The sequence below is a fragment of the Larus michahellis genome, chromosome 6, assembly GCF_964199755.1.
Source record: "Larus michahellis chromosome 6, bLarMic1.1, whole genome shotgun sequence".
Taxonomy (NCBI): domain Eukaryota; kingdom Metazoa; phylum Chordata; class Aves; order Charadriiformes; family Laridae; genus Larus; species Larus michahellis.
The window spans coordinates 18,658,555-18,685,617 of record NC_133901.1 but is presented as its reverse complement, the minus strand read 5'-3'; the positions used below and the strand labels follow the sequence as shown (position 1 = coordinate 18,685,617).

General features: G+C 36.9%; 1 protein-coding gene across 11 annotated transcripts in view; it reads left to right on the top strand.

Moving 5' to 3' along the window:
• PER2 (period circadian regulator 2) overlaps positions 1 to 25,453 on the top strand; it is a 51,618-nt gene extending 26,165 nt beyond the window's left edge. For all 11 annotated transcript variants that reach the window (XM_074590373.1, XM_074590375.1, XM_074590367.1 and 8 more), the window contains 17 exons: positions 761 to 812; positions 2,140 to 2,282; positions 2,610 to 2,688; positions 6,921 to 7,027; positions 7,681 to 7,834; positions 8,253 to 8,361; positions 8,728 to 8,859; positions 10,076 to 10,172; positions 10,928 to 11,084; positions 11,167 to 11,276; positions 12,928 to 13,101; positions 13,360 to 13,620; positions 15,028 to 15,872; positions 18,367 to 18,553; positions 19,849 to 20,041; positions 21,731 to 21,881; positions 22,968 to 25,453. In XM_074590373.1, the coding sequence (XP_074446474.1) occupies positions 761 to 812; positions 2,140 to 2,282; positions 2,610 to 2,688; positions 6,921 to 7,027; positions 7,681 to 7,834; positions 8,253 to 8,361; positions 8,728 to 8,859; positions 10,076 to 10,172; positions 10,928 to 11,084; positions 11,167 to 11,276; positions 12,928 to 13,101; positions 13,360 to 13,620; positions 15,028 to 15,872; positions 18,367 to 18,553; positions 19,849 to 20,041; positions 21,731 to 21,881; positions 22,968 to 23,117 (3,101 nt within the window). In that variant the 3' untranslated portion in view covers positions 23,118 to 25,453. The remainder of the gene's footprint in view (positions 1 to 760; positions 813 to 2,139; positions 2,283 to 2,609; positions 2,689 to 6,920; positions 7,028 to 7,680; positions 7,835 to 8,252; positions 8,362 to 8,727; positions 8,860 to 10,075; positions 10,173 to 10,927; positions 11,085 to 11,166; positions 11,277 to 12,927; positions 13,102 to 13,359; positions 13,621 to 15,027; positions 15,873 to 18,366; positions 18,554 to 19,848; positions 20,042 to 21,730; positions 21,882 to 22,967) is intronic.
• Positions 25,454 to 27,063: the final 1,610 nt, after the last annotated feature.

The window sequence follows — 27,063 nt, the reverse complement described above, 5'->3', positions numbered from 1 at the left end:
TTTGAGGACTGTAGTCCAACCTCTGGCTCAAAACAGGGTCAGTGGTGAATTCTGACCATCTGATCCTAATTGCAGATCTTATTCAGTTATGCAAATTTTTTTTCTGAAACATTTTCTGTAGTTTTATTATGTTTATGTATAGCTTTAAATCTCAAAAGTGCAGTAAGTGGAACTATTATGCACATTATCCTAGCAGCTGCCACAGAATATAATATCTAAAAGTATTGTGCGCTGAGGCCTATGAAAGACCAGTCCTTGCCTTGAAAATCAGTCTGTGGCTACTCTGGAACAGGAGGGATAGAGGTTTAAAAGGTGAGAGGAAGCCATCATGAAAAATGCTTTTTTGTGGGAGGGCGGGGTGGTAAGTGGATTTGATGATCTAGCTGTCCTAGTGCCTTTCTAGGAAAAAGGTAAAATTCTGGTGTCCCAGATAATCAAACATTTTTGGTCAATGCTATAAAGTAGAATGGGAAAGCTGATAAGAGTAAACAGCTCAAACTGAAGAACTGTTTAGATACGGCTTTGGCAAAAGGCTTAATAAGCAAGCAGCTGTGATTCACGTGCTAGCCTCAGAATCTGAGTGGCATTCAGATTTAGTTGCTTATGAAGTACATTGTTTAGCAAATACATATGGAGACTTCAGGGAACATAAACTTTTTAAAGAATTCTGCCTTTATCACGTAAGGAAAAACTTTTGGTTTACCTATCATAATCTCATAGTAATTTGTAACTCATTATGAAATATGTTTAATATTTTTAGAGTCTTCCACCCAGGATTGCATGGAAGAGAAATCTTTTTTCTGTCGCATCAGGTAAGACAACAGTATTATAAAGCTTAGTGTTATATTATGAAACCATGCATTACAAAAGTATTTTTATTTTTATAAGAACCATATGGTATATAAGTTTCTTACTTTTCCATAATGTGAACTTAAGGCAAAACATATGCATGTCCTCTAGTTGATTAACTCCTAGAAGCTACAGAGGAAACTGCAAAGTGATTTCAGGAAGTTGCATCTTAGAAGTTAATTGGGGTGACTATTGACCTTTGCATCATAAAGGAAGCTGATATGGTATCTCCTACTGCTGTGGAAATTCTTAGTTCATGTTAATTAAACTGTTTGGCACCTGCTACAGGGTCTCCTTCATTCTAGAAGACGAATGTCTAAGCTTAAATTTATCTTAAGTGTTCCGTAGAAAAAGATGCATGAGGGTGACTTGTCTCTCTTGCAGTTACTGGATGACACGGTTCCTTTGGTTTTGTTTTTCTTCCTTCTTTTCCTGCCCCCACTCCCTTTAGTTGCTTTTATTTAGGAAATGTTGGCAATTTACTCCGTGCTGCTTCTTGTGCAATTTGATTTCTTGCTGCTTATTGCCTCTCTGGTAGCATTTTCAAAACCAAAAATTGTGCATCCTACTACTCAATTACTTCTGGAGTAAATAAATACTGATTGTTAGGGTATGGCTAAAGTAAACAAATTGGACACAATGCACTGCTCCAGAGCATTGGATTGGATGTATTGTAAAAGTACTGTTGGTGTTATTGTAGCTGTGTTGCTATAAACATATTACAAATTTTTTTTTTTTCTTGGTCACTGTGTAGATGGCTTTTATTTTCTTTACTATGCTTTGGATTCTTACTAAGTAAATAACTGTTATTATAGGTAAGAATTTCTGAGTCTTTGTTCTGTTTAAATTGGATAAATATTGAGTAAAAGAAGGTCTTTATGTTAACTGAGGGGATATAGCAGTCTTTATAAAATACAGCTATAAATTCATCCCTCTGAAGGGTGTAATGTCACAGATTAGCATTACTGGATCAACAGAATAACTTTATCATAGGAGGTGGGTATTTTTTTTTCCATCAAACTTCCATTTAAAGCAATTATGGATCTTTTTATTTCGGGCAGTAGAGAGGACAATATTTTTTTTATTGCAGTTGGTATGCAAAGGGTGCTATCAGAATTAGCTTCTCTTCTACCAAAAAAAAAAAAAGAATTCAGAAAGTTAAGTTCTTGGGTGCTATTTTAGGAGCTATCATGCAGTCCTTGTGTCATGAGGAAATTACAATAGGTGAATTAAAACTTTGTTTAACATAAGATTGATCTGTTGAAATAATTAACTCCATTTAATTATTAGTGCAGGAAAGGAGCGTGAAAATGAGATTTGCTATCACCCGTTTCGGATGACTCCTTACCTTATCAAAGTGCAAGATCCGGAAATAGCAGAGGACCAGCTTTGCTGTGTGTTGCTTGCAGAAAAAGTACATTCTGGTTATGAAGGTAATCCTTTGAATGCACAAAGGCTTGTTTGGTTTCCTGTTCTAAGAGCTGTTCTGTGTTCTGCTACAGGTATTTCCATGCGGGGTAGCACAACAGAATTTCAGCCTAAGAAAGCCAACTATATGAGTTACTGTCAGTGATCTCGGGTTTTGTTAAAGTGAAAGATAACCGGTTCTGTTCTTTGTCCTTGTTGAGAGGCTGTGAGCTAGCAAGCTGCTTTCCTATATGCTTTTAGACATTTAGACTTAGTATTATACAGTATAGCTTGAAGTATTTTATGTATGCAAAGACCCCCCACTTGTTAATCTGCTTTTATTTTTCTCTCAGCACCCAGAATTCCTCCTGATAAAAGAATTTTTACAACTACACACACACCGACCTGTTTGTTCCAGGATGTAGATGAAAGGTAACTTACAAAAAATATTCTTTTTTCATTTACTGTTAAGCAAGCTATCCAGTATCTTTACAAGTGTTTTTAGGATTTAATTAAGATGTCTGTGTGTGGTTAAATTATGTGACTACTGAAGAGTAGTTAACCCAAGAAATGCACCTCCCTCAATTTTCACTAAGCGTGAAAGCATTACACTGTGGTATTTAAGTGGAAAACTATTTGCCTGCTCACAACTTGTTCTTCCATTTTCCTTTGATCTGGGGCAAATCTGGACATAAATTCAATGAATGAAACCCACAGTCAGGAAAATTCCTGTGCTAAGAATCATTACCTGTTTGAGATTTTTAGGTGGTTTTGGTTTTTGTTGGGTTTTGTTGTTTGTTTTTTTTTTTTTAAGTTTGACCCGATTAATAACAAACAATATGCTGCTGTCACTTTGTGCTGGCCCAGATACACCCAGAGGTGTGTGTTTTAAATGCAACATTAGACCTTTTTTTTTTTCCTTTTTAAAAAAAAAAAGAATATATATTCTATGTTCTCAGTTCAAACTAGTCTTCGTAGTTCTTGCTGTTGTTGTCTGTATACAAAAACTACTAAAATTCTACTGGTTGAAGACTTCACATTGCTTTGGCAGTCATGGAAGCTGATTAGAGTAAGTATTCAGATTTCAGAGTAGAACCAAATATGCCGCTTGTGATATTAAGGCATACACAGAGGCTCAGGGATTAAGGTGTAAGCCAAGCTTTCCTTTAGTCTTCCAAATCACTTTTGCCTGGGGCCTTTCAAAGGATGTTTAGGTGATGGAAAGACGAGGTCTATCAAAAGAACGGCAGACACTCCTTCAGAGTCAGGAGTGTACTTGGCTGAGGAGGAGGCGATAATCTCAACAAGCTTTTAAGGACAAGGAAGCATTTTGGAATATCATAGTGTTTTGAAGACTTGACTAGAGAATTCACTTGTTCCCAAATTGAAAGCACAGGCTGCCTTTTCCGTTTCTTTCTCTTTCTCTCCACTTGTTTTATTTGATACTTTCTTCATGATGGTTTCTGATGTGCTATATGTGGGATTTTATTTTGTTTTTTTTTTTCTCCTTAGTGAAAACTAAATTAGTAGCATCTGACTTCTGAGATCTCCCCTCCTCTTGTTTTTAAGCATTCTAAGAATGCTCCAAGCCAACTGCAACTTTGCAGGGTGGGTTTATCTTTCCAAATAGGCTAATGACACAATGTAAAGCTTCCCTTCCTCTGTGCACCCCCAGCTCATTTATTTCCAGTAGTCACTTAACAGAAATGGCAATACTACTGAGTGGAGGAATGGAGAGCTTTGCCCTTATTCTTGGGCTTGGGTGGTGTGACTATGGAAAATCCCTTCTCTATAGCTACTGTGGAAGCTTCTTTCCTGTTATTCTGGTGTTAACACTTATTCTCAAATACCATTTTTGAACACTCACAGTGAGGTTCGATTACATCTTGGCCTGATATTAGGACTTTGCTTCACTTATTTCTGTTCTTGCGATATGTATGGTTAATTTTGCTTTTAATTATTTAACTCCCAAGAGCATTGGCAGCCAGATAAATGTTTACCAAGATATGCATATGCAGTTTATTAATCTTTATAACTCTCCAGAATTATTAGGTGGAATTAGCATATTTAGGTGGAATACACAAAACAATAGGTTCTTAGAGAAAACGGAGTCTGATATTTAAAATCATACAACTGAACACCTGCTGTTGAGTGAGAATTATTCATAATGTAGTGCTGAAACTGTTGTCTGACTTGCATAAAATGAAGTTAATTCTGTAATCAGTATGTGTTCATGGGTTAGAATGCTTATTTGTCCTAACTCTACAAGTGGATCACTGCAGAGAATAGGTAAAAATAAATATTTTCCTGAAATTAAGTGGATCATTCCTGTATGTATTTGTCTTTGAAATATAGTTGATACTTGATGTGTATGGTGGGTGTAAGGACTTCTGTGGAGTTCATAGTGGAGTAATCTTAGTAGATGAATTTAAAGCGATTTCCTATTTAACTTGCAATAAGAGTATAAAGAGACATCTTATTCATGTTGTTTTGGCACTTTAAATGTCATTCTATAAAACACAAACTAAACCTGCTGCCTCTCCTCATCAGCCATTTTTATGCCATATGTGCATTTGCATTCATAAAATTAGTTTATTAACTTAAACTCTGAATTATTTTGAGTTATTCATTATAGGAAGCATAATGATGCTGAGGTACTGCCTCTAGTAGATAGTAAATTAAGTATTCTCGAATACAGCATTATAAGATCACAGAAATGTTGGTTGGAAGGGAATGCTGGAGTTCTCTTTCCAGCCTTTTGCTTGAGATGAAACTGTTGCCCAGTTCTAGGTTAGGTCAGCTGCGACCTGGTCTCAATAATGCCTGAAAACCTGCAAGGACAGAGATTACCCAATCGGTATGGGAAACTGTTCCTGTGTTGCACTACTCGCTTTGTTAAAAAACTTTTCCTGACATCCAGCATAAGCTTTCCAAACAGCAATCTGGGGCCATTGCCCCTAGTTTTATTGTCTGGCACCATCAAGAAAATTTAACTCCATCTTTGTAACTCCTCTTTACAGTAGTTGCGGGAAGCTCCTGCATCATTCCTTAGCCCGCCTCTTCATTGGAACAGGCGAGCCCAGCTGAATCTCTAGTCATCTCTCTAACATTCTATATCCCTGACTCTTTCAGTTATCTTCATATCAGTAAAAAAATGCATAGGGAATTTTTTTGTTTGCTTGTTTTGCATTAGAGGTGACTACATTTGCATCTTTCTTTATAACTAGGTTAATAAATAACAGTTTAAAATTTGATCCCTTTCAGGGTAGGTGTTCTGTCGCAGCACGAACAAATGTAGAGTTTGCCCGGCTTTCATAAAGCAGGTGGCAAAAAATAGGAGCAGTGTGAACAAAACCTCATGTTTTCTTCTACTTCTTAGAACATTATTTGATGAAGTCCTAACTGAAGTCATTCAGAGATGATTGGTATTTTAAACTCCTCGAACGGCACAACTTTTATGTGCTTTGAACCTGGCAGCGTTTTGAAATGTCAATGTGTCAAAATGATATGATTTGGTACGAGTTTCAGCTTTGTAAAGTTGTTGCTTGAGATGTTCCACAAGCTTTTAAGACTCATTATTTAACTAATTGCTTCAATAATAAGGCATTAGTTGCTATCCTTATTTTCCCCTGAATATCTCAGCCTCTGTTTTGGGTAACTGGTCTAATCCCAGTGGGTTATTGGAAATGCAACGTTGAGGGCATTTGTCCCATAATGCTTTTGAGTTCCAACACAACACAGAACCTGTGTGTGTGCTGCACTGCGGGTAAGCTCTTCATTAAAGCTATTCAGATACCTGAGTATCTGTCTGCTCCTGGGCCTTTGTCAGTGAATGGCGCTGGGGGAAAGGTATACAGCGCTTGCGGTTTACCAGATGATTCATTGGCATCTGGCAACTTCTTAAACATTACTGAGTTGTATTGACTTTTAATGCATTTTTTTTTTTTCCAAAACATATTTTTGGTGTTTAGCTTCCAGGGCAAGGTGCAAAGCGACACTTGTGAACTTTCACTCTTTCTCCTTAATATGAATGCTGGAAGCAATCAATGAAAACTATCACATTAGTTAGTTGTTCACATCATCGTAATTGGTCATTGATAACGTGCAGGAATTCAGTAATGTTACTTTTAATTCTCTATCTTAATTAATAAGCTTGCTTCCCTGCAGCTACTCTGAGTTGAACTCTTGACCTGCCTGTGAAAAAGTCCTGGTCAACTACCCTGTTGCTAGTTCAGCTACAGTAATCCTGTGATCCTTAGCCTTGGCTTGCAGCCCATAGATTGGGGTACTGCTTACCTTCAAGAGAGTTTTACAAGATTAAACTTTATTAATGCTCTTTTAAAATTAGGGTAAGTATTTATCCTCTAGGCAGCATAAAAAAAGACAGAACTGCTGTAACAGACTCCTTGATTTAGTCTAATGGTGGTGTTTTGTAAAGTTACCAAAAAAATCAAGCCACCTCACAAACAAAAACCAGGTTGTTCAAAGAGTACTACTGCTATTAAGTTGGCACTGCTGTTTCCCCAAATCTAAACTTACAATTCTTCATTCTCTTTATAGGAAAAAGAGCGAAGAAAACTTAAAATGGAAACATACTAAAGATTAAATATACACTTACTCCACTTGATTTTTATTTTTATTTGTTTTTGTTTTTCTTTCCCCAGAGCAGTACCTCTGTTGGGATACCTACCTCAGGACTTAATAGGAACACCAGTCTTGGTGCACCTTCACCCAAATGACAGACCCTTAATGCTAGCAATTCACAAAAAAAGTATGTAATCTCTTACTGTGGCATAAATATAATTATTTTTTTTTTTTAGAAGTTAATAATAATGGCTACAAAAACCTCAGCAAGTAGGAGGTGAAAATCAATTGTGGCTGTGAATTTTTCTGCAAGTAAATACCGAATTCTTTACTCTACAATTTGATTCTTAATGCAAATACATGACAATGAGAAACCTCTCCATTTCATGTTTGATGTGAAGCATATGCGTGTGCTGTAAACAAATTAACTGTAAATGAACATTTCATACATAAAGAAAATTTTCTTGGGAATGCAGTGATAGAAGTTGTCACACTTTAAATGGTAATCTTTCTTATTTCATAGAGAAGAAAATAAGAGCCATTCTGGCAATGTTAATTTGTTAAACTTTGAAAACGTAAAGCTGTTTCTTCAGTCATCTTTAACTTGTTGCGTTCTGAAGGTGATTTTTCTTGACGTAGTCAAGTAAATTATAGTAAATATACTAAATTATGAAGATCTGCTTATTCTGGTAGCCCAGCATTTCTAAATGAATCAACGTATCTGGTATTTGTTCCTTCAAATATCATCTTCCTCCTTTGCAATTTGTTGTAAAATCTTGACTCGTTAAGTAGAATTGTGCGAATATTAAATTGAAATTTCTTTTTGAATTGTTCATACAGTACTTCAGTATGGAGGACAGCCTTTTGACTATTCACCGATCAGGTTTTGCACTAGAAATGGTGATTATATAACCATGGACACTAGCTGGTCCAGTTTCATCAATCCTTGGAGTCGAAAAGTTTCATTTATTATTGGAAGACACAAAGTTAGGACGTAAGTCAATAAACTGTTGGGACTTTAAGATATTTTTGTATATTTATTTTTATTTTTCCTCCCCTTGGGTTTACATAGTGATCCTTAAGAAAGACATAAGGGATTTTCAGGGGGGAAAAAAGTCACACATACAAATTGCTTCCTTTTTAAACTTGGGTTTTGTGACATAGTAACTGCTTTAAAAAGAAATATGAAGTCCTTCAAATTCTGCTAATACTGTCAATAGTTGCTTCAGAAGAGGGAAGTCATGCTCAAAGTGACTAAGGGTATGTATCTTATCAGATTCAAAGATTGTAGATGCAATCAAGTAAGCATCAGATTCTGTTTACTACATATAGATGGTAAATTGAAGTTGTGGTCTCTCTGTGACTGAAATACTTGCATTTGTAATGAGCTGTGATATTTTTGGTTTATGCAGAGGTCCCTTAAATGAAGACGTCTTTGCCGCACCCAACTACACAGAGGATCGAATCCTTCATCCCAGTGTTCAGGAAATCACTGAGCAAATCTATCGACTATTATTGCAGGTACAGCATGTGCTGTAATGTTACCCTTTTCATTTCCCACTGAAGAAGGGGCGTTTATCTTTGTGTGATGTTTTGTTTAGCTGTCAACTAGTGTACTGGAATTTCTGGCTACAATCCTGGAAATTACTTGCACTCATGATTACCAGACAAGACTTACTGAAGTATGTTAAAGCTCCAGTTGGTATTTTAAAGATTTCATGCAGCTATGGAGTCCTCACAAAAAACCTACACCCACTAAAATAAATCCTTTTTTTGTCACATGGAATTAGTGGTAACGATTTCAGTTTTGTTTAAAGCGGATGTGCTGAGGGGGATGTGTGTATGTATATATGTGTGTGTGTATATATATTTTGTTATTGTTAACAGCCTGTACACAACAGTGGATCCAGTGGCTATGGAAGTCTAGGTAGCAACGGTTCACATGAGCACTTAATGAGCGTGGCATCCTCCAGTGACAGCACAGGAAATAATAATGAAGATGCTCATAAGGATAAACCGGTAGGTTTGGGGTTTCTTATTCAAGTATGCGGCAAAAAACAAACTAGTAAAAGTGGGCTTTTTTTACTTTTAGCATAACTCTTTCAAATTAAGGATGGAAGAAAGAATAAGGAAAAAGTCGTCTTTCTGTTTTGTTTAACATGGAAAAAAACTTTCTGTCCAGAGGAATAAACTTTTCTGGTGTAGATGAAGTCTCAGGGTACTGAAGCATTGTTATAGGCATGAAAGTCTGTGTGTATTTAAACCTGTACAGTGTATTAACTTATTCTAATGTCTGTTATCTGTTATATGTCTGGGAAAATTAACAGAACTATTCCATCGGCAAAGTAAATCAGACAGACAGTAATGTACTGAATATGTTTGCAGTCAAAGGAGCTGTACTTTTTAACATCTCTAGTCATTTTGGCTTTCCTGATGATGTTCTTTCCAAGTTTGGTGTAGCTCCCTGAGTTGCGTTTAATTTGGGAAGCCAAAATTTTCCTTTACTTATTTATATTGCTTATAGGCTAATTCTTCCAAATCTGACTTCTGCTTCTGTGATCAGGCATGGCAGACTGCTGCTCTTGCCAAGGTGGTCACTTTCCTGGCTTCCAGTCCTTAACCACTAGTGGCCTAAGCAGATGAAGTCTCTGGATTTTTTTTTATTTAACAGATAACTTACTACATTTCAGAGATATGCAGAAAAGTAATGTTGAAGGACATCTTGGTTTTGAGGGAAATAGATACCTAACTTTTCCTTCACTGTTTCCACAGATAGTGAAGATTGTTATAATATAGTTCTATAACATCCTGTCAGTGCTTGTTTAAACTTCTAGCACAAAAAGTTCTCTGTCTTAGTAGCCATATTTTGTTTACCAAGTGATATTGTTGTGTGTGGGTTGTTTTTTTTTTTTCTCGAGTCATCTTTATAATATATTTTTATATTTGCCTATCCAAGTCATTCAACCATATTAAACAAAATGGAATCATAGAATTGCCTAGGTTGGAAGGACCTAGAATAATTGTTTACAAAGACATACTTTATATTTTTTCTTTTTTCCAATTCCCAAAATTCTGCTGCTGCCCAATAAAATTCTGTACATCAGGATTTCTCCGGTGATCAGACTAATTGTAAGATAGAGATTAACTGAGGTTAGAATTAGTTTACGGAGGAATCATTATGCATGATGTTTTAATCAGAATTTGGTAATAACTCTTTTTAATGACCCGCTTTCAGGAGGTTTGTCAAGATGCCCGTAAGGTCAAAAATAAAGGACAGCGTATTTTCACGGACAATAAAGCAAAACTGGAATATAAGAGAGAGCCTTTTGCAGGTAAGACATTAGCGAGTTAATCTAAGTATTAGTCTATTGCACTGGTGCCTTATATAATATGACAGTAGGATCTTTTTTTCTACTTTAATTCTAATCAATGCATAAAGACAGCATTTTCATCAATTCAAATGATTGTCCTCTGTCTTCTCTCTGTTGTGTTCAGGAAAATATTGTGTTGAGCTATGTCTGAATTGATAATGGTATAACACACGGTTAAGGCATGTCCTAAAGATGTTGTTTTGAAGCACCTTAGTTGTAGCTGATGTTTGCATACAAGTCAAACATCTTTTCTGTTAGGTGGAGGAAAATGTTATGGATATTGTCGTTCTTATTTGTATTGTAACCTCAGGAATTAAGTTGCTAAATGACAATCTTACTAATAAGATTTAAATTCTGCATACATTAATAGGTTATTCTTCTAGTAATTTGTTATAACTTATGGGCGCTAGACTTGTCCCCATACTGAGTGTGTTTCAACTCTAATGATATCTATTCTCTTACAGCCATAATATCTATTCCCTTTGGATCCATATGCATCAACGTAACTAAACTTCACACCTCCAAGAATCCATAAGGACAGGAAAATATTTACACAGTGTTCATCTATTAGTGCGCAAACCACTTACTTGCTTTACAGTGGTTAACTTGTGACCTGTTAAGAAATATGTATAAATGAGAACTTTTAGTGTTGCTTTTAGGGGAATTTGCAAGGATTTAATGCCATAATTACATAATAGCAGTATCTCTTTTCACAGAAAAACAAAGTGGTCCTGGTGGCCAGGTGAAAGATGTAGGGGGAAAGGATACTGCAGGAACAGCCACTCCTAAAAATGTGACTACTGAAGAGTTGGCTTGGAAAGAACAACCCGTATATTCTTATCAACAGATTAGCTGTTTGGACAGTGTCATCAGGTAAGCAACCAGTGTGTAAATGACTCTTTATCTCTAGACTTAAGACTTGTATATCTAATACTATTAAATCATTGTATTTTAGGTACTTGGAGAGTTGTAATGTGCCTGGTACAGCAAAAAGAAAATGCGAAGCTTCATCAAGTGTTGCATCACTGAATTCTGGAGTTCATGAACAAAAACCAGCTGATAATGGTATGCAGCCCTTGGGAGGTATCTCTACGTCACATCTTTTTCTTGATTGATTTTTGCTAGCAGCCAGTTGGATGTTACTTCTTTGCAGAATAACCTCAAATGTAGCTTACACATGACCTCATAGTTACTTTCTCAGCGCTAGAAGTTTGGTGATCTAAGTTTTATCATGCAAATCTTCCCTACAATCAAAATACTGAGGATTTGATTGAATATATGGATCGTAGATGCAATAAGCTTATTTATGTTGTACGTAGGATAGCGTACAAAATTCTACATACAGCAGGATTTTGAGTTTTAGGACTTGAATCATTATCAAACATAAAAAACTTTGTTTCACGGTTGAGGCTTGTAGGAACAACCAGCTGAAGAACCTGGCAGCTAATTAATTGCAACAAAAATGTGCATATTACACTTCTGTTTCTTCTTTGTCGACATTAAAAGAGAAAAGGAACAGGAGATGATAAAATGTAGCATCAGACTTCACTTGGTGTTGTGTGAGGCACAAGAACCCATTTGAAAGGACTGTTCCGCCATGAAAATAAAAGATGGGGATTACTGAGGATAGCTATCTAAAAAGTCTGCTGTAGGCAAAAACATTAACGTAATCTTTTAGGACTTAGGTATAGCATTTGATATGGTCTCTGTCTGGATGGGAAGCTAAAGTGAAGAATGTAACTGTTTGGTTAGTGCAAGAATTGTGAGACTGGTAAAGAACTATACATAAATGAGATACTTGCTGATACAACCACGTCATTATATGAGGCTGAAAGGGAAGTATCTAGTGGAGTTTCTCCAAAATTGGTCTTGGGGAATGATCTTGTCTATATTTCCTTTTGATGAACTTCAAAAAGAAGTTCTAATGCAGCTTTTAGAATCAAATTGGAAGGTATCACTATACAAAGGAACAAAATGTCTGTAGAAGGAATTGAGATGCCTTGAGAATTAGAGAGGAAGAAATGGTGGAACTAGCATCGTGCAATTAGGAACACTGCTGTCATTTGGAGTCTGATCAGTTGTACTTGACAGGAAAAGATGTGGGTTCACTTATTTTTTTGGTGCACTCGTGACTGAGAATGATGAAGCCACCAGCATACTCTAGTCAGGAAAAAGGCAAACTTTAGTTTGTAAACGTATGTTATGCCAAGTATTCCTGTTACAGAAGGAATGTCTTACTGCTGGTTTATGAGGCACTGGTATGACCTCTGCTGGATTATTGTGTACAGCTTTCAGGTGAGAGAATTTAAATAGGTGGATGCTTGGAGCAAAGCTGTTAGGATAACAAGCTAATGACAGAGATTAGTGTACAACAATATGGGAGCTGGGCGGGACTTAATTTTAGTCTGGAAAAAGACTAAAACTTTCTTCCAAAACTGTTCCATGAAAGAAGAGTGAGGACTAGGAAAAAGCAGAAAGTCCTTCGTCGAAAAGATTTGGTTTGGCTGTATGTGAAAGTAGAGGATTGGATTTTGTTGCTGAGAAGTCATTCTGTTCCTAAAACGTTCTTGGTGGAATGCATAAAGTTAAGTAAAATGTTTGTTTTGTGCCTTGTCAGGCACAGTTTAGCCTCTACTGTTTTGCAACCCTAGCAACATATAACTTGCATTTGCTATTGTTTATGTTCAGTAAACTACAACTTTATTTCTTTTAATAGATCCTGCTGTGTTGAAGGCATCTGGTAAACCGAATGGTCCCCCAGTGGTTGGTGCTCACTTGACATCTTTGGCCCTACCTGGCAAGCCTGAAAGTGTTGTCTCTCTGACAAGTCAGTGCAGCTACAGTAGCACCATTGTTCATGTTGGAGACAAAAAAACACAACCTGAATTAGGTATGATTTTTGCTAATAAATCTTCTCCAAAATGGCACTTGCCACAAGTTTAAAGTTCAGATGTGAACAGCTAGTATCTGCTTGTGACTTACATTTTTCTTACAGTTAAAATGTTCCTATGGAATTGGAAAAAAATAGAGACAGAATTTGTATCTTAAACTTAAAGCAAGATTATTACAGAATTGTAATAGCTTAAAAATGCCTATGCAAAGCTTATTTTACTTCATCTTGATTTATTGTTTTTCCTCCTATTTCTAGAAATGATAGAAGATGGTCCAAGTGGAGCAGAACTCTTAGATGGCCAACTTCTTGCCCCTCCATCTAGCTCTGCGCATGTAAATCAAGAAAAGGAGCCATTTAAAAAACTGGGACTTACAAAGGAAGTCCTTGCAGTACATACGCAAAAAGAGGAGCAGAGCTTTTTGAATAAGTTTAAAGAAATCAAGAAATTTAATATTTTTCAGTCCCACTGCAATTACTACTTACAAGATAAACCAAAAGGACGGCCTGGTGAACGTGGTATGGCAATAGTTTTCATGATAAAACTTGAATTTATATAGGAAGTACATCCCGTTGAGAGGGCATTTCCATTTTTAGCTGTATTGTGGGGCCACTGCGAATAGTGACAGTTGCATGCTATTTTTAAAGTCCAGAGAAAAATTCTTTCTAATAAGTCTTGCTTGAAGATTGAGAGTAGAATATAGCTTTTAATGTAATAACTGACATTTTAGTAACTAATGTTTTGATTTTTATCTGTTCGTTATAGTATTGATGTCATGCATCTACTTTCAAGGGACAAAACCCATGCTTTAGTGTGTTTGCTTTACTATATCTATGCTTGTATGCCCTTGCTTTTCTTTTCCTTCTGTCTTTCCATCTGTCTTCTTTTAAGGTTTGTGGTTTTGTTTTGTTTTTAGCCCCTTTCTTTTACATCCAGTTTCTCCCACTATTGTGTAATCAGGGAAACAATCATCAGATTGTTTGGTTGCCTTTAAATTAATCATGTGATCAGTGGGATGGAAACGGAACAGACTAGCTGTAATAGTGAAATTGTTTTGTTTATTAGGATTAGGAACTCCGGATTGCATTTTCAGAAGTGCTTGATACTGATCTGCCTTTGTTCCCATTTCAGTCCTTACTTGACTTGGAACAGAAGTCAGACACTGCTAAGCATTTTTTTTGCAGATTCTTATCTTTCATCTTTTATTTAATAGTTATGCAGGTCCTTGATTTAGGAAACCTGTTCCGGAATCCTTTAGTCCGCTTGCATTCTTTATACTTGATAAGCTTTCAACCTATCTTAAATAAGCTTTAGACAAACTAAAAGTTTGAGCAGATTTTAGTGCCAGAAGATATTTTATGGATTTCCTTATGTCTGTAATTGGATGAACTGACAGCCTTTGCCTAGGGAAGAGTTGCTTGGTGCAGACTTCTAAAATAAGGTTGTAAAGGTAGCATGGGTTTTTTTGCCCTCAGGAAATTCTTTTCTTTATGTGTACTTTATCTCCTTCTGCTTCCCCTCCCCCACCTCACCTTTTCAGTTATGGACCTGCATGACCGTAACTCTCTAGAAATGCTTCCAGCCATGTCCCATACTGCTTTCATTGTAATTGCTGGAGTTATTAGAAGTTTGCCCCTCTGGGGGCCACTATTTTGCAGCTTTGTGCTGTTTGGGTGACACATTTGAGCCTGAATTGGTCCACTGCTGCTCTGTTCTTCTGTAGTGTGTCAGCATGGTTTTTATTGCCTGGTTAGCTCAACTCTTGTGTTAGAGGTAAAAGTGAACCTGACCCCTTCCCAAATGCTTCCACGTGGGTAGGCTAAGTCCAGAACTGCGGTTTTGAGCAATTTTTAGGGATGACAAGGTGAGAGGGATACATCAGATTGCAAGTAGGATCCTTCCTGATGTTTGGGGTTTTTTTGCAGGTGGCCGTGGACAAAGAAATGCCACTTCTGGAATGGAACAGCCTTGGAAGAAAAGTGGAAAGAACAGGAAATCGAAGCGCATTAAACCACAGGAGTCTTCAGACAGTACAACTTCTGGAACTAAACTTCCCCATCGGTTCCCCCTTCAAGGTTTAAATACTACTGCTTGGTCACCATCAGACACTTCACAAGCGAGCTATTCAGCGATGTCTTTTCCCACTGTTATGCCTGCATATCCACTTCCTGTTTTTCCTGCAGCAGGGACTGTGCCACCAGCTCCTGAGACTTCACTCTCTGGTTTTAATCAGTTGACAGACTCTGGAAATACTTGTCCTATGCAACCATCCCAGTTCTCTGCACCCCTCATGACACCTGTTGTAGCTCTCGTGCTCCCCAACTATGTCTACCCAGAGATGAACAATAACTTACCTCAAACGCTTTACCACAGCCAACCCAACTTCCCTGCCCATTCCACTTTCCCTTCACAGACAGTATTTCCGACACAGCCATTTGCTACACCCAGCCCTTTCCCACAACAGGCATTTTTTCCAACACAGCCATTCCATTATAATCCACCAGCAGAGAGTGAAAAGGTTCCTGTCACAGAGCCACGAAATGAGCCATCCCGTTCCTGCACTCCACAGTCAGTGGGTCCTCAAGACCAGGCTTCGCCACCTCTGTTCCAGTCAAGGTGCAGTTCTCCTCTGAATCTTCTACAGTTAGAAGAAACCACAAAAACTGCTGAAAGTGGACCTCCTGTGGGTTTACATGGAGCTTTAAGTGAGGAAGGAGCCATAGGCAAAATCATGACAACTGATAACTGTAGTGGAAAGGGATCCGTACCAGTAAGTATGCTGATGGGTTTGGGGTTTGTTGTTTGTTTGTTTGCTTTAAAGTCTTCACATTCTTGAACATATCTGAAGTTGTGACTATGTAGAGATACCTAAAATGGATTCCCCCCCTGCTTCTGTTTTCCTGTCTGTGCTGCATTGTTTTCAGTCATCTCCACTCGTGGGACCTATTTTCTAATGATAGATAGCAATCGGTCAATATAATGCCAGGAGATGGACTCACAATTGTTGTTAGTAAATTCAAACTTCAGCAGACTTGAATAAAACACGAAATCCAATCATTTAGAATAGTCTTAACCTGTAAAAATTAAATCTACCTTGTTGTTCTAAAGTTACACTAGGAAGCTTGGAAATACATCCTAAACCAGTTTTGTTCTGCTTTTTAAAAAAATCCATGAATATGGATAAGCCCATTGAAAAGCCTTGAAGTAGATTTAAAATAATACGAGCACTTTATTTTTAGCAAAAGTTTTGGGCTAGTGAATTTGTGTGGAGGGGGAAATAATCTATAAGTTGTCTGAAAGGAGCTGATTTAAAATAAAATCACATCTTTGTTTACAAACAAGCAACCAAAGAAAAGGAAGAATGAATTATTACTTGCAGGCCATAGGTTTATTTTTGTTTCATTTGGTGCACTAAAACTGTGCTGAGCTATTTGGTAACTTCAGGGTTTTTTTATTTCCTGGCTCATTTAAATTTGACAAATCAGTTTAACAAATAACCTTAAAGAAACTTCAGGTGGAGTAATATATCCATAAAGGTTTCTATGATATAAATATGTAGACTAATATTAGTGTGTTCTAAAGGCACCATAGAGTATCTTTGTAAATGCCAAGTCACTGAGGGGATGGAGTTGCAGCCTAAAACTTTTTAGACTGTCTCCTTCCTCCTTCCAGCTTTTCTTCTACTGTGGTTTGTAACTGGTCTCTGCATCTAATGGTGCAGTTACAAAGTAGAACGTGGGTTTGCTGCTGATAAAAGGAAAGTAGGCATTGGAAGGGGCGTCTTTTTGGCATGTCTGAGATCTAAACTACTGTAAGTAATCAGTAAAAAGCACTATTAGTGTTGATGCTAGCAGCTGATTAGATGACTTTGCGTGGTGAGTCATAAGCATGTATCTACATTAGAAGTTAAAAAGGAGGAAGGAAAAACTTCTGAAAATGCTTGTTCCCCACACTGTGGCAAACATTGAGATCTCCATGTTAAACTCTTCTCCCTGGTTAGTTTCCAGATGATTTATTTTACCTAATATTCTTGATATTGATCCTTAAGGGGGATGAATGGAGGGAGAACAGAAAGAAATGGATTTTGCTATATCGGTGTGTTTTCTAGAGAAACTTCCAAACTTAATGGATGCAGTTCAAAAACTTACTATGTTCTGTTGTTAACATGCTTGTTATCTCATGATGTTGAGAACAAATAAATTTGACTTTCATTAAAAAATATTCTCTATCATAGTAATCATGTAAATGCCACTTACGGAGAAGTTTTCAGGGATATATGCATCCAGTGCCATATTTGGACTAATGTATTCTGTGGACTACATAACATCTCTGAAATCTTATCTCTAAGGACTTCTGGCTTGTGCTGTGATATAAATGTGCATCTGTGACAGGCTGTAATTTACAGCATACTCTGCAGTGCCTCTCCTGGATAAAAAACAGTTTGGTAACAAAACATAATAGTAACAATTTTGCTGGCAAATTCTTTGAATTTCTTCAAACTGTTAGTTCCTATTCTTTAGAAACCTGCAAAATGTAACTTTCTGTAATTTCCTCATCTCTTGCTGGAAAATGAGGACAATACGGGCATTTGTTCAGGAATTTGTTAAGAATAAAGCTAGTTCTTTCCATTTTTATGTATTTTGTTAAGTTCCATCAACCATAATTTCTAGTATTTAATCCTCAAACTGACTTACAGTGAGGTTTTGCTTATGTGTGAAATCAGCGTAGTTAATGTTCTTTCCATCAAAAGCATACAAATAAATTATCTTGCCTAGGAAGCTTGCATCTGGGAACACCTTCTTCCTTCTCATCATGCACTGAGAGTAGGAACGGTGATGGACTGTTGATGCAAGTCTCTTTGAGGTGGATTATAGTAGGAGCAACTGCTAGTATGCCTTAGGTGGCTTGGGTAAATTCTGACTTGTCCAGGACAGTAGGGGCTGTCAAGACTGAATAGCAAATGCCTTCCTTATTTCCTCACTAAACTATATATGTTTTTTAAAAGAGAAATTAAATTGAAATATCACTTACTGAAGGACCACTTGTCTATCAGTCCACTTCATTATTCCTCAGTTGGTCTTGGCATGTGTTATTGGTGGTTGTCTGTCTTTGAATAACTGTGTAAACATATTAGAATATAAAGTGAAATGGATTAATACTAAATGTAAATGATTAGTAATGAAATAGCCTTGTCTTTGGGCTTTGGGTTTGATTTTTTTTTTTGGTTAATTTTATTTTTTTTCCCCTCTCCTTCTTATCACTAGGCTGAATCTCCAATGGATGCTCAAAATAGCGACGCACTCTCCATGTCTAGTGTCCTGCTTGACATTTTACTTCAAGAAGATGCATGTTCAGGCACTGGTTCAGCTTCTTCAGGGAGTGGTGTATCTGCAGCTGCTGAGTCTCTGGGGTCTGGATCCAATGGCTGCGGCATGTCAGGGAGCAGAACAGGTAACACTGGCAGCAGGTACTCTCTTCGCATTTTAGAAAAGTTGGAGCACGAGGTATTGCAACCACCACTTGAACATAAAGTGCTTTATGTAAAAATCTTTATTGTCTTTAATTCTCATTGCATAGTTTATTCTTGTTTTCTTTTTTTATTACATAACATGAAAGTTTTTCTATTGTGCTTGATTTACAGTATAGAACTGTCGTGGTTTTGGCTGGATTGGCCAATCAGAACAACAGATGGCCCTCCCCCCCTTCTCTCCTCAGAGAGGAGAGGAAGAGATAAGGAGATTTACAAGTTTAGAAAAAGAACTAAACTAATGAAAATAAATAAGAAAATAGTAAATAATAATAGAATAATAAAAATTAAAAAAAAAAGTATACAATATATACAAAACCGTACCCAGCTCCCAGCTCCCTAACACAGGGACACAGGGAAAGTCCCAGACTGGAGTTGGCGACGGACAGGAGCTGAATTCCGGAGCTAGAGTCAGAAATGCTCGGATCGGGATCAAAGGCAGATGAACAGACAGGGTCCTCCTCAGACATCGGCCATTGAAGAAAAAACAAGCCAGAGCAGCCTTGCCCCTTTGATCCCTCAGCTTTTATACTGAGCGTGATGCAGATGGGATGGAATACCCTGTTGGTCGGTTTTGGGTCACCTGTCCTGTCTGCTCCTCCCTGCAGGTGGGACCCCTCTACGCTTCTCTGCTTCCAACCCTCTAACAGGGCAAGCAGCGAAGTTAGCTGACCTTGGTTGTTATAGCAATAAGTATAAGCAAGAGCCTCTGTGCGTAACATTCCTTGGTATAATCAGGTCTTACCACTCTGAGAGCAAACAGTTTCTGAACAATATGCTGTTAGTTTCAGACTTTAGTCAGTTAGAAGAGGTCCAGCTAAAAAGTAAAATTACAGATCAGAAAATTGGTTCTGTTTTACCTCAAACCAGGACAAGAACCTTTTTCAAGTGTGTGTAAAATAGCTAGTAAGATACTACGTAGGTGTGACAGAATAATGAAGAGAAAATAGCGTACTCCTTCATGTTTCACTTCAGGGTTCTTAATTGAAGCAAGCTAATTATTCTGTTGAAATTGAACAGAGACTTAGCTTGAGAATTTGAGTTTTAAAAATACTGATGCAGTTACTGTGGGGTGGAAGTTCCCTCAGTTTAAAAAATGAAATAAAATCGTGGTTGTATTTATACTTTCAGTTCTCTTTAATCTTGTCTGTTTTCAGAAGTGTTCAGTTAATCTATGTATTTGACAATTTATAATGAAACTTTAAATTTCTTTTTAAAGGTAGTAGTGAAACTAGTCATACCAGCAAATACTTCGGGAGTATTGATTCCTCAGAAAATCATCATAAAACCAAAATGAAGGCAGAAATGGAAGAAAGTGAGCACTTCATTAAATATGTCCTTCAGGATCCTATATGGCTTTTGATGGCAAACACAGATGACACTGTTATGATGACTTACCAGATACCTTCACGGTAATTCCAATGTTGTAGTCCTTCATGAACTGTATTATATGTTGAGGGGAGCAGGGTGTGCAAAAGGAAAGATATATGTGAATCTCTGTCTCAATGGAAGTAAATTGGTTTTAATGCTTAGCTCAGTGTCAAGAAGAGTTCATGCTTCCTTTATGTTTTTTGTATACTACACAATAAGTTCTCAAAAACTAAAAAACTATTTGATTAGGTTTCCCTGTATTTTTAGATCAGTTACGTCTGTTGAAATTAACTATATTTTTTGAAGCTGTTTTATAGTTAGTGGTTTGTAACTACTTGTCTAGAAATCCTGTAGTCTGATTAATAGATCCTGGCAAGTACGCTTAGATCTAATGATGGTCTGTAGCATGGAAGATCTGTACTCCCTGGCCGTTGTCCTTGAGATGCCACATTCAGTGGCACGCTGCTTTCTCTGCCGTGTGGTTTTGTTTTTTCCCCTGGGTTGTTGACTTCCACAGGTTCATTCTTCTCCATAAATTCCCATTCAAATAGGACAAGGAAGTAGAAGGTAAAAATCATGAGGTTTCTAATCTAAGGTATCTAATAGCAATAACTTTATTTAAAAAAATAAGAAAAAATTCCTTGCTTCAATAGCAAAGAGCAGATGTTGGGGGAGAGGGGGTGACAAGTCTGCAGATTTTTTTTAATCTTGTTTATATTCCTTGGGAGCAGCAAATGGTATTTTGAAAGGGATAGGAAGTTTCAGTAAAGACAACCCTTTTGCAAGGGAAGGAAAACAAGCTTTCAAAATACAGAAGCACAGGGATGATGGGGGAGGAAAAATAGAGAACACATCGTAAGAGCTTTAGATTTATTTTTTTTTTCCTAGATTTAAAAATACCTTGGCATTTCTCAGTTTTTGTAGCCTGAAGGGTTGACAGCTATAGATGGGAATTCCAGTAGACTGTAAGAGTAAAGCCTGCCAACGAGAACATGGTAGATCTAAAACAGGATACTGTGGTAGGAAGAGTTAAGCTCACTGTCAGAGCATGTTGACCAAGAATAGAACTGTAAAACCAACCTGTTCTTAGGTATGCTGTAAGGAGCCAAAACAGTACTGGGTTTCTTGGAACTTGCTTTCTATTGTAATCTTTTATAGAGGTGTACAGCTTGTAAATGTTTGGTGTGGTGCGGGGGTTAATTAAGTTTCTGAATCAAAGTGAGGTATTGGGGGGAGAGAGAACTTTGGCTGCTGAAATAGAGCAGTGTTTTCTTCATCTTTCCCTCTCGGTCCTGAAGTTTAATCCATTCTAGATGACCTTCTTAAACCTATCTTATTACTTCTGCTTTAGTATCTCATATGTGCATTTAGTGTCTGTGTTGCATTGCGCTTCCAGTGAAGGGGAACTTGGAACTTGCTGCAGCGGCGGCAGAGGGAAACTGGAGTTCCTGGTTTCACTGGTGATGCTGCCTGAATATGTCTAAGAAAACTGTTTTCACTGATGGGATTTGAAAAGACAGTGAGCCAGCAGAGATGTGTTAAAGTTGTCTGCAAATGCAGAAAGCTGCTGAAATAACTGCACTTAACTTTCTTCTAATACAAGATTTGTAAGCTTAGCATTCCAGAACAAAAATAGTCTTTAAAAATGTTAGTATTTGACTGTGTAACCTTATATAGGCAAAAAGCCCAGAAACTGTTGAAGCTGAATTTCTAAATACATTTTATTTTAGAGATTTGGAAACAGTTTTAAAAGAAGATAAGCAGAAATTAAAGCAAATGCAGAAACTACAGCCAAAATTTACAGAAGAACAAAAAAGAGAGCTTATTGAAGTTCATCCGTGGATCCAGCAAGGTGGACTGCCAAAAACTGTTGCTAATTCCGTAAGTTTAAATGAGTTAGTTACTTTTGCATGTCTAACAGTGCTTAAATTATTAGCTGCCTATGTTAGGCTTTTCCATTCCTGTTGCTATGAAAGCTTGGTCAATTATGCAGAGAAAAAAAAATTAACTCAAACTTCTATACAGTGGTTTCTGGCTTGATTTAATTTACCATAAGTCTTTTTTCCAATGAGGAGGTCAAAGTAGTGGTGAATACAGTATAACAAATTTCCTTCCTGTTTCTAATTTTCTGTGTATCTGTTTGAAATCCTTTATTAACCAAATCAGAAACTTCACTACATAAAAAAAATAATAATAATAAATCTCTATTTTGTGCACAGAAATTTACGCCCATTCCTTTCTAGAATGTACAAAATTAATGGGAGTACACTCTCCTTTTTTTTTTTTTTTTTTCTATCAGACTTCTCATGCAGGATCATCTCTTGCCTTCGTTCTCTTAAGTGGATTGATGGCTTGTAAAGCAAAAAAAGAAAAAAAAGAAAGCCCAAACCAAAACAAAGCAAGGCATCCTTGTAGTTTTATTTCTTGTCTATTTTACTTATTCACACACAAATACGTGATTGCATTCTTTTCCCTAAGCTTTCCGTCATTTGTAGCTTTTTTGCATATAAGTTATCAAACGCAAAGGCTCTCTTTCGCACATGAGTATTTCAGAAGTCAGTGCAACAGAATTGCAGTGGCACCTGAATCCCGATGTTAATTTTACTGCAATGTTAAGATTATAGCACTCAACTTGTTTAAGTGTACAGTTGCTTCAGTCTCTTAAGCACTGCAACTGACATGAACGTATTACTGCAGGGTTAGCAATCAAATGGAAGAAAAGGTGATCGGAAGTGCATGTAAAATGTCAGCATTATAACTGCTTCCAGTAGAGTTCTCAAGTACCTGTATTGATTTATTACAAGATATAAAATGATTGTGTGTGGGAAAGTTGGGGAGTGGAATTTATCTGGTAGGTGCAGCACAGATGTAAAGGTTCCCTTGGAATCAGGAATCATGTGCAAATGGACTGTTTGGAAGAGCTTTTTTTTCTTTGACTTATGAGTGTTTCCATATTTTTCTTTTTAGGAATGTATTTTTTGTGAGGACAATATACAGAGCAATTTTTATACATCATATGATGAAGAAATCCACGAAATGGACCTTAATGAAATGATTGAAGACAGTGGGGAAAATAACTTGGTTTCTCTGGGTCAAGTCAGTGAAGAACAAACATAGCCTTTGAGCCTGTTGTTTTCAAAGCTGCTTCAAAACTACAGTCATGATCCATAGAGGTTTTAATCTTGTATCCAGCAAGATGAATCCGGTTTATAGAAACAAATGTGTTTTTCTTGCTCTAGAAGAGTCATTTGTGAATGAATCTCTTTTTAAATGGTGGCAATCTCTTCCCAGTAAGGACATTGTTGAAGATGGTATAGCTTTTCTTTGAAAAAGAAAGACTCATATTTTGCACTTATGCCTCAAGTATTTCTTTATAACCTAGAGAAACTTTCATTGATGCCTACTGGTTTTTGTAGAGTGGGTTAATGAGTACTGAAAATCCCCTTACGTACATATGGTTCTTCAAATCTCCTTTTGGTAATAATTCAGTGTTATAAATTATTCTAGCAATTCTGCGTAGTGGCTCTTTAGCATTGTTCTTAATATTTGAAGTGGTCCAGCATAGTAGCAGAAAAAACCTTCAAGCAAATCAATTCACACTTGCCCTTCTCATACCAGTTGATCCCATCCTCTTTGTTTGTTTCGTATAGTTTTGAATGTAGGAACCTTTTTTGTCTAAGAGAAATGTTGAACTAATTTTGTAAGATGGTCTTGGGTTAAAATACTTACGTGAATGTCTAAGAAAGTATAGAAGAGTGCTGACAACTTTGTAGCCTTTTATTTAAATGGACGCTGCAAACTATGAACTCTTTATTACCTTGAAGCATCGTTTCTGAGAATTTATACACAAGAAATCTTTATCCTCAAAGATTTTAAAAACTAAGACCACAGAGGATGACAGTGTATGCACCAGTGACTGTTAGACAGAGCTGGTATAACTTTAACCTTTATTTCTGATTTGTTTTGTCAGGAGGTCAACCATCAGTTTTTCCTGTGTGGCTAAACAAACATGAAACTTGTATGTGGCAAGAGAGGATTAGATATCTCTTGTCATTTGAAGATAGTGCTTATAAAAAAAGAAGTGATTTTGAGAATAGTGTTGACTTTCACTATATCTGAATTGCGTAATCAAAACCTTAGCGTGGCTGGAATCCTTTGCTATAAAGGATTTAATTTTAATGCCTCTGAGATTGTATTGACTTGAATATGTGTACTCTATGTTCTTGTGCTGTTTATACATGTTGGATGTGGGAAGAGAACACAAAAGAACAACTTTAACGTTTTGGTTCGTTAAAGGACATTTAGTTGCAGTATTGCTAGATGTCAGTTGTAGGTCTTGGGGTGAAAAACATATGGAGAAATTCAATTAACTTTGATATGTTTGTCTTAAAATATTTTTCATGGAAAGCATTTCCTTTTTTATCAGGATAATGTTTCTATTCACTGAAATTAAGGTTATTTTCATTCTATAAAAATATTTCTCTTTGCATACAAAGAGGATGTGAAGTTATATCTGACACCAAAAACATGCAGAAGTGACTGGTATCTGCTTAGTGGAAGAAATAATTTGTGTAAAGCAATTGGGTATTAATTCGATAGTGTCACAAGGAAACTTGCATTGGAGACAGGTTCCGCAGATAGCAGAGTGTGTGAACTTGTGAAACAAGTAGAATCACAATTTAAAAATAACAAGTATCTTAAATGTAGTGTGAAGCACTACTCAGCAAGATCTGATTCCTGTCTTTAATAGTTTAGCAAGGTCAAACCTCAATATATGTAAATATAAAGTGAATGAGAAATTTTAAAATGTTGGTGTTAAAGTCCGATGTATTAAATGTTTTAATCATAAATGGAGCAGTGCAGCTATACCAACATATTAAATATATTCCATTTTTACATGTGAACACAAATAGTTTTAATTGGACCAGGGTTTGGGAAAAGTAAAAGCTTTATATAAAAGGAGTGCATCATAATTATACAAATTATTTTCAGGGACTTCTCAACCACTTTGAACTTCTTTGCTTTAGCATGCTTTTTTTTGGTGGTTTTTTTTTTTAATTTTTGTTATTTGTTCTCATTTCTTTCTTTTTTTTTTTTAAGTGACCATCTTGTAACCATAACTTAGTGAAAGGAAGAGAAAAGTATATTTAGAGCATTTTGTGGATGTGCTTACTTATGGACTTAATCTTGCATCCTTAAAGTGTTTGCATTTACAGGGTGGTATTAAAATATTTTCCTGTAACTTTAAATCTACATGCCTCCATTTATAGATAAGATTCTGAAGCTGTAATTTTTCCAAACTGTTGTAAGATGACTTATTTGTGATGACACTTTGTCAACATGTCAACGATGTTTTCTGTACACTGTGCAATATATTATGGTTTTGCCACTTGTGACTAATTTTTATGACTTTGCTTTTTAGAAAACTGGTAAATAAAACAGATATATTTTTAGTTGCCTTTTTGTTCCTTGAGCCTTCTGCTCCATGTAAGAAGCAAAAATAGATGCATTACTGAAGACATGAACTGGTATTTCAAACTGAAGAACTTGCAAGCTATGGTTTTTAGTTGTGGCTTACTGTCCTGAAGTAAAACTGTTGCCAGCTTGTGTGACCTTAGTGGTCAGCTTAGGTCACTTAGTGGTCACATGGAAGTTGAATCTTTATATTGACTAGTCATTCTGAAAACATGTACAGATTTACTATCTGGAAGAGCGTATGCAGCTGGGCTCTCTGTGTGTGTTGTGTGTTGTTCAAAACCACCTGAAGACACAATGCCCTTTTTGCTTTGTTTTATGGCAGCTATGGATACTTTTTCTCCTGCAGCCCTCTGTGGTTTTATACTGGTAGCTTAGAGGTGGACAATTCTGGTTATGCCCCTTGAATTTGCTTTGTACAGTGATTACTAGTCTTGTCATGGTGTGAAGTGTCATGTTATCAAGCTAGTGTACTTTCCTGGTGCTGTTCTTGTTTTATACTCTGATGAGTGGAGAAGGTCGGGGGCTGGAAGGTTTGTATTTTCTCACTTTGAGCAGTGATGTATTTTAGTGGGTGTGAGATGCTGCTTCGGACCGCTCTTCCAGTTGAGGAGGTACTCAAGTTATGAGACCCTCATTATGTCTCTTTCTCCATGATTGTGTTTTGAGAGCTCTGTGGGTTGTTTTTGGTTTGTTTTTTTTTTTAAACAGAACAAGCTAGTGCAAAGCCTAGTTTAGTTGCGAGCAACCCAGATATTTCTGAGCTGCAAAATCAGGTGTTTCTGCACCACAAAACAGTTCACCACACAGGTGAATTGTCTTCACACCAAGGGCAGAATTGCAGTGTTGTGCACTCCGTTGCCAAGCCATGCATTTTAAAGTGTGCTTGCTCAACACACCACCCGAGTCCCTCTGAAGTCTTCTGAATTGACCCTAAATATGTGAGCAGTTCTGCATATGTGATGTCTGAAAACACTTTTGTCCTAGTAGCACCTTGGTTCCTTGCTTAGCTAAACACGCAGAGGAGAGGTGTATCGATGAAAAAGTTTACAGAACTACAGATCTGAGTGTCGTGCACATGTACAGGGTATCTGTGCAACTCAGTAGAGAAGGTATTGTGCTGACATTTGGATGTCAGGTTTGATAATCCATATATGACATTGGGAGAACTCAACTGCTGGTGATGCAGTAAATTACCAGGTAATGTTTCACAGTTATTTCTGCTTCTATTTTTTGCACTTGTATATGTAATAAGAGTCCAAGTTATGTGTAGCTCCAGGTATTCATGTACTTCTCCTTGGTGATGTGCCTTCTGTCAGCACTCAAAGATAATGGCTTGCTTTACAGTGCAACCGTTGGGAGCAGTCTTTTGTTTCTCCCATCTCAGTAGCCCCTAGGCGTCACTGGTGTCCTGTGATCATATTTGGCAGTTTTGCCACCCCTGTTTTTCCTCTGTTCAGCTGCTTGTGTTTTGGGGCTGTTGAGTTTGCTATGACGTTTTTTGATGTAAAGAGATCTGTGACTTGAATTTCAAATAAGGTGATAAGAAAATTCGTAATGAAGAGCTGTTGGCCCAATGATAGCGAAT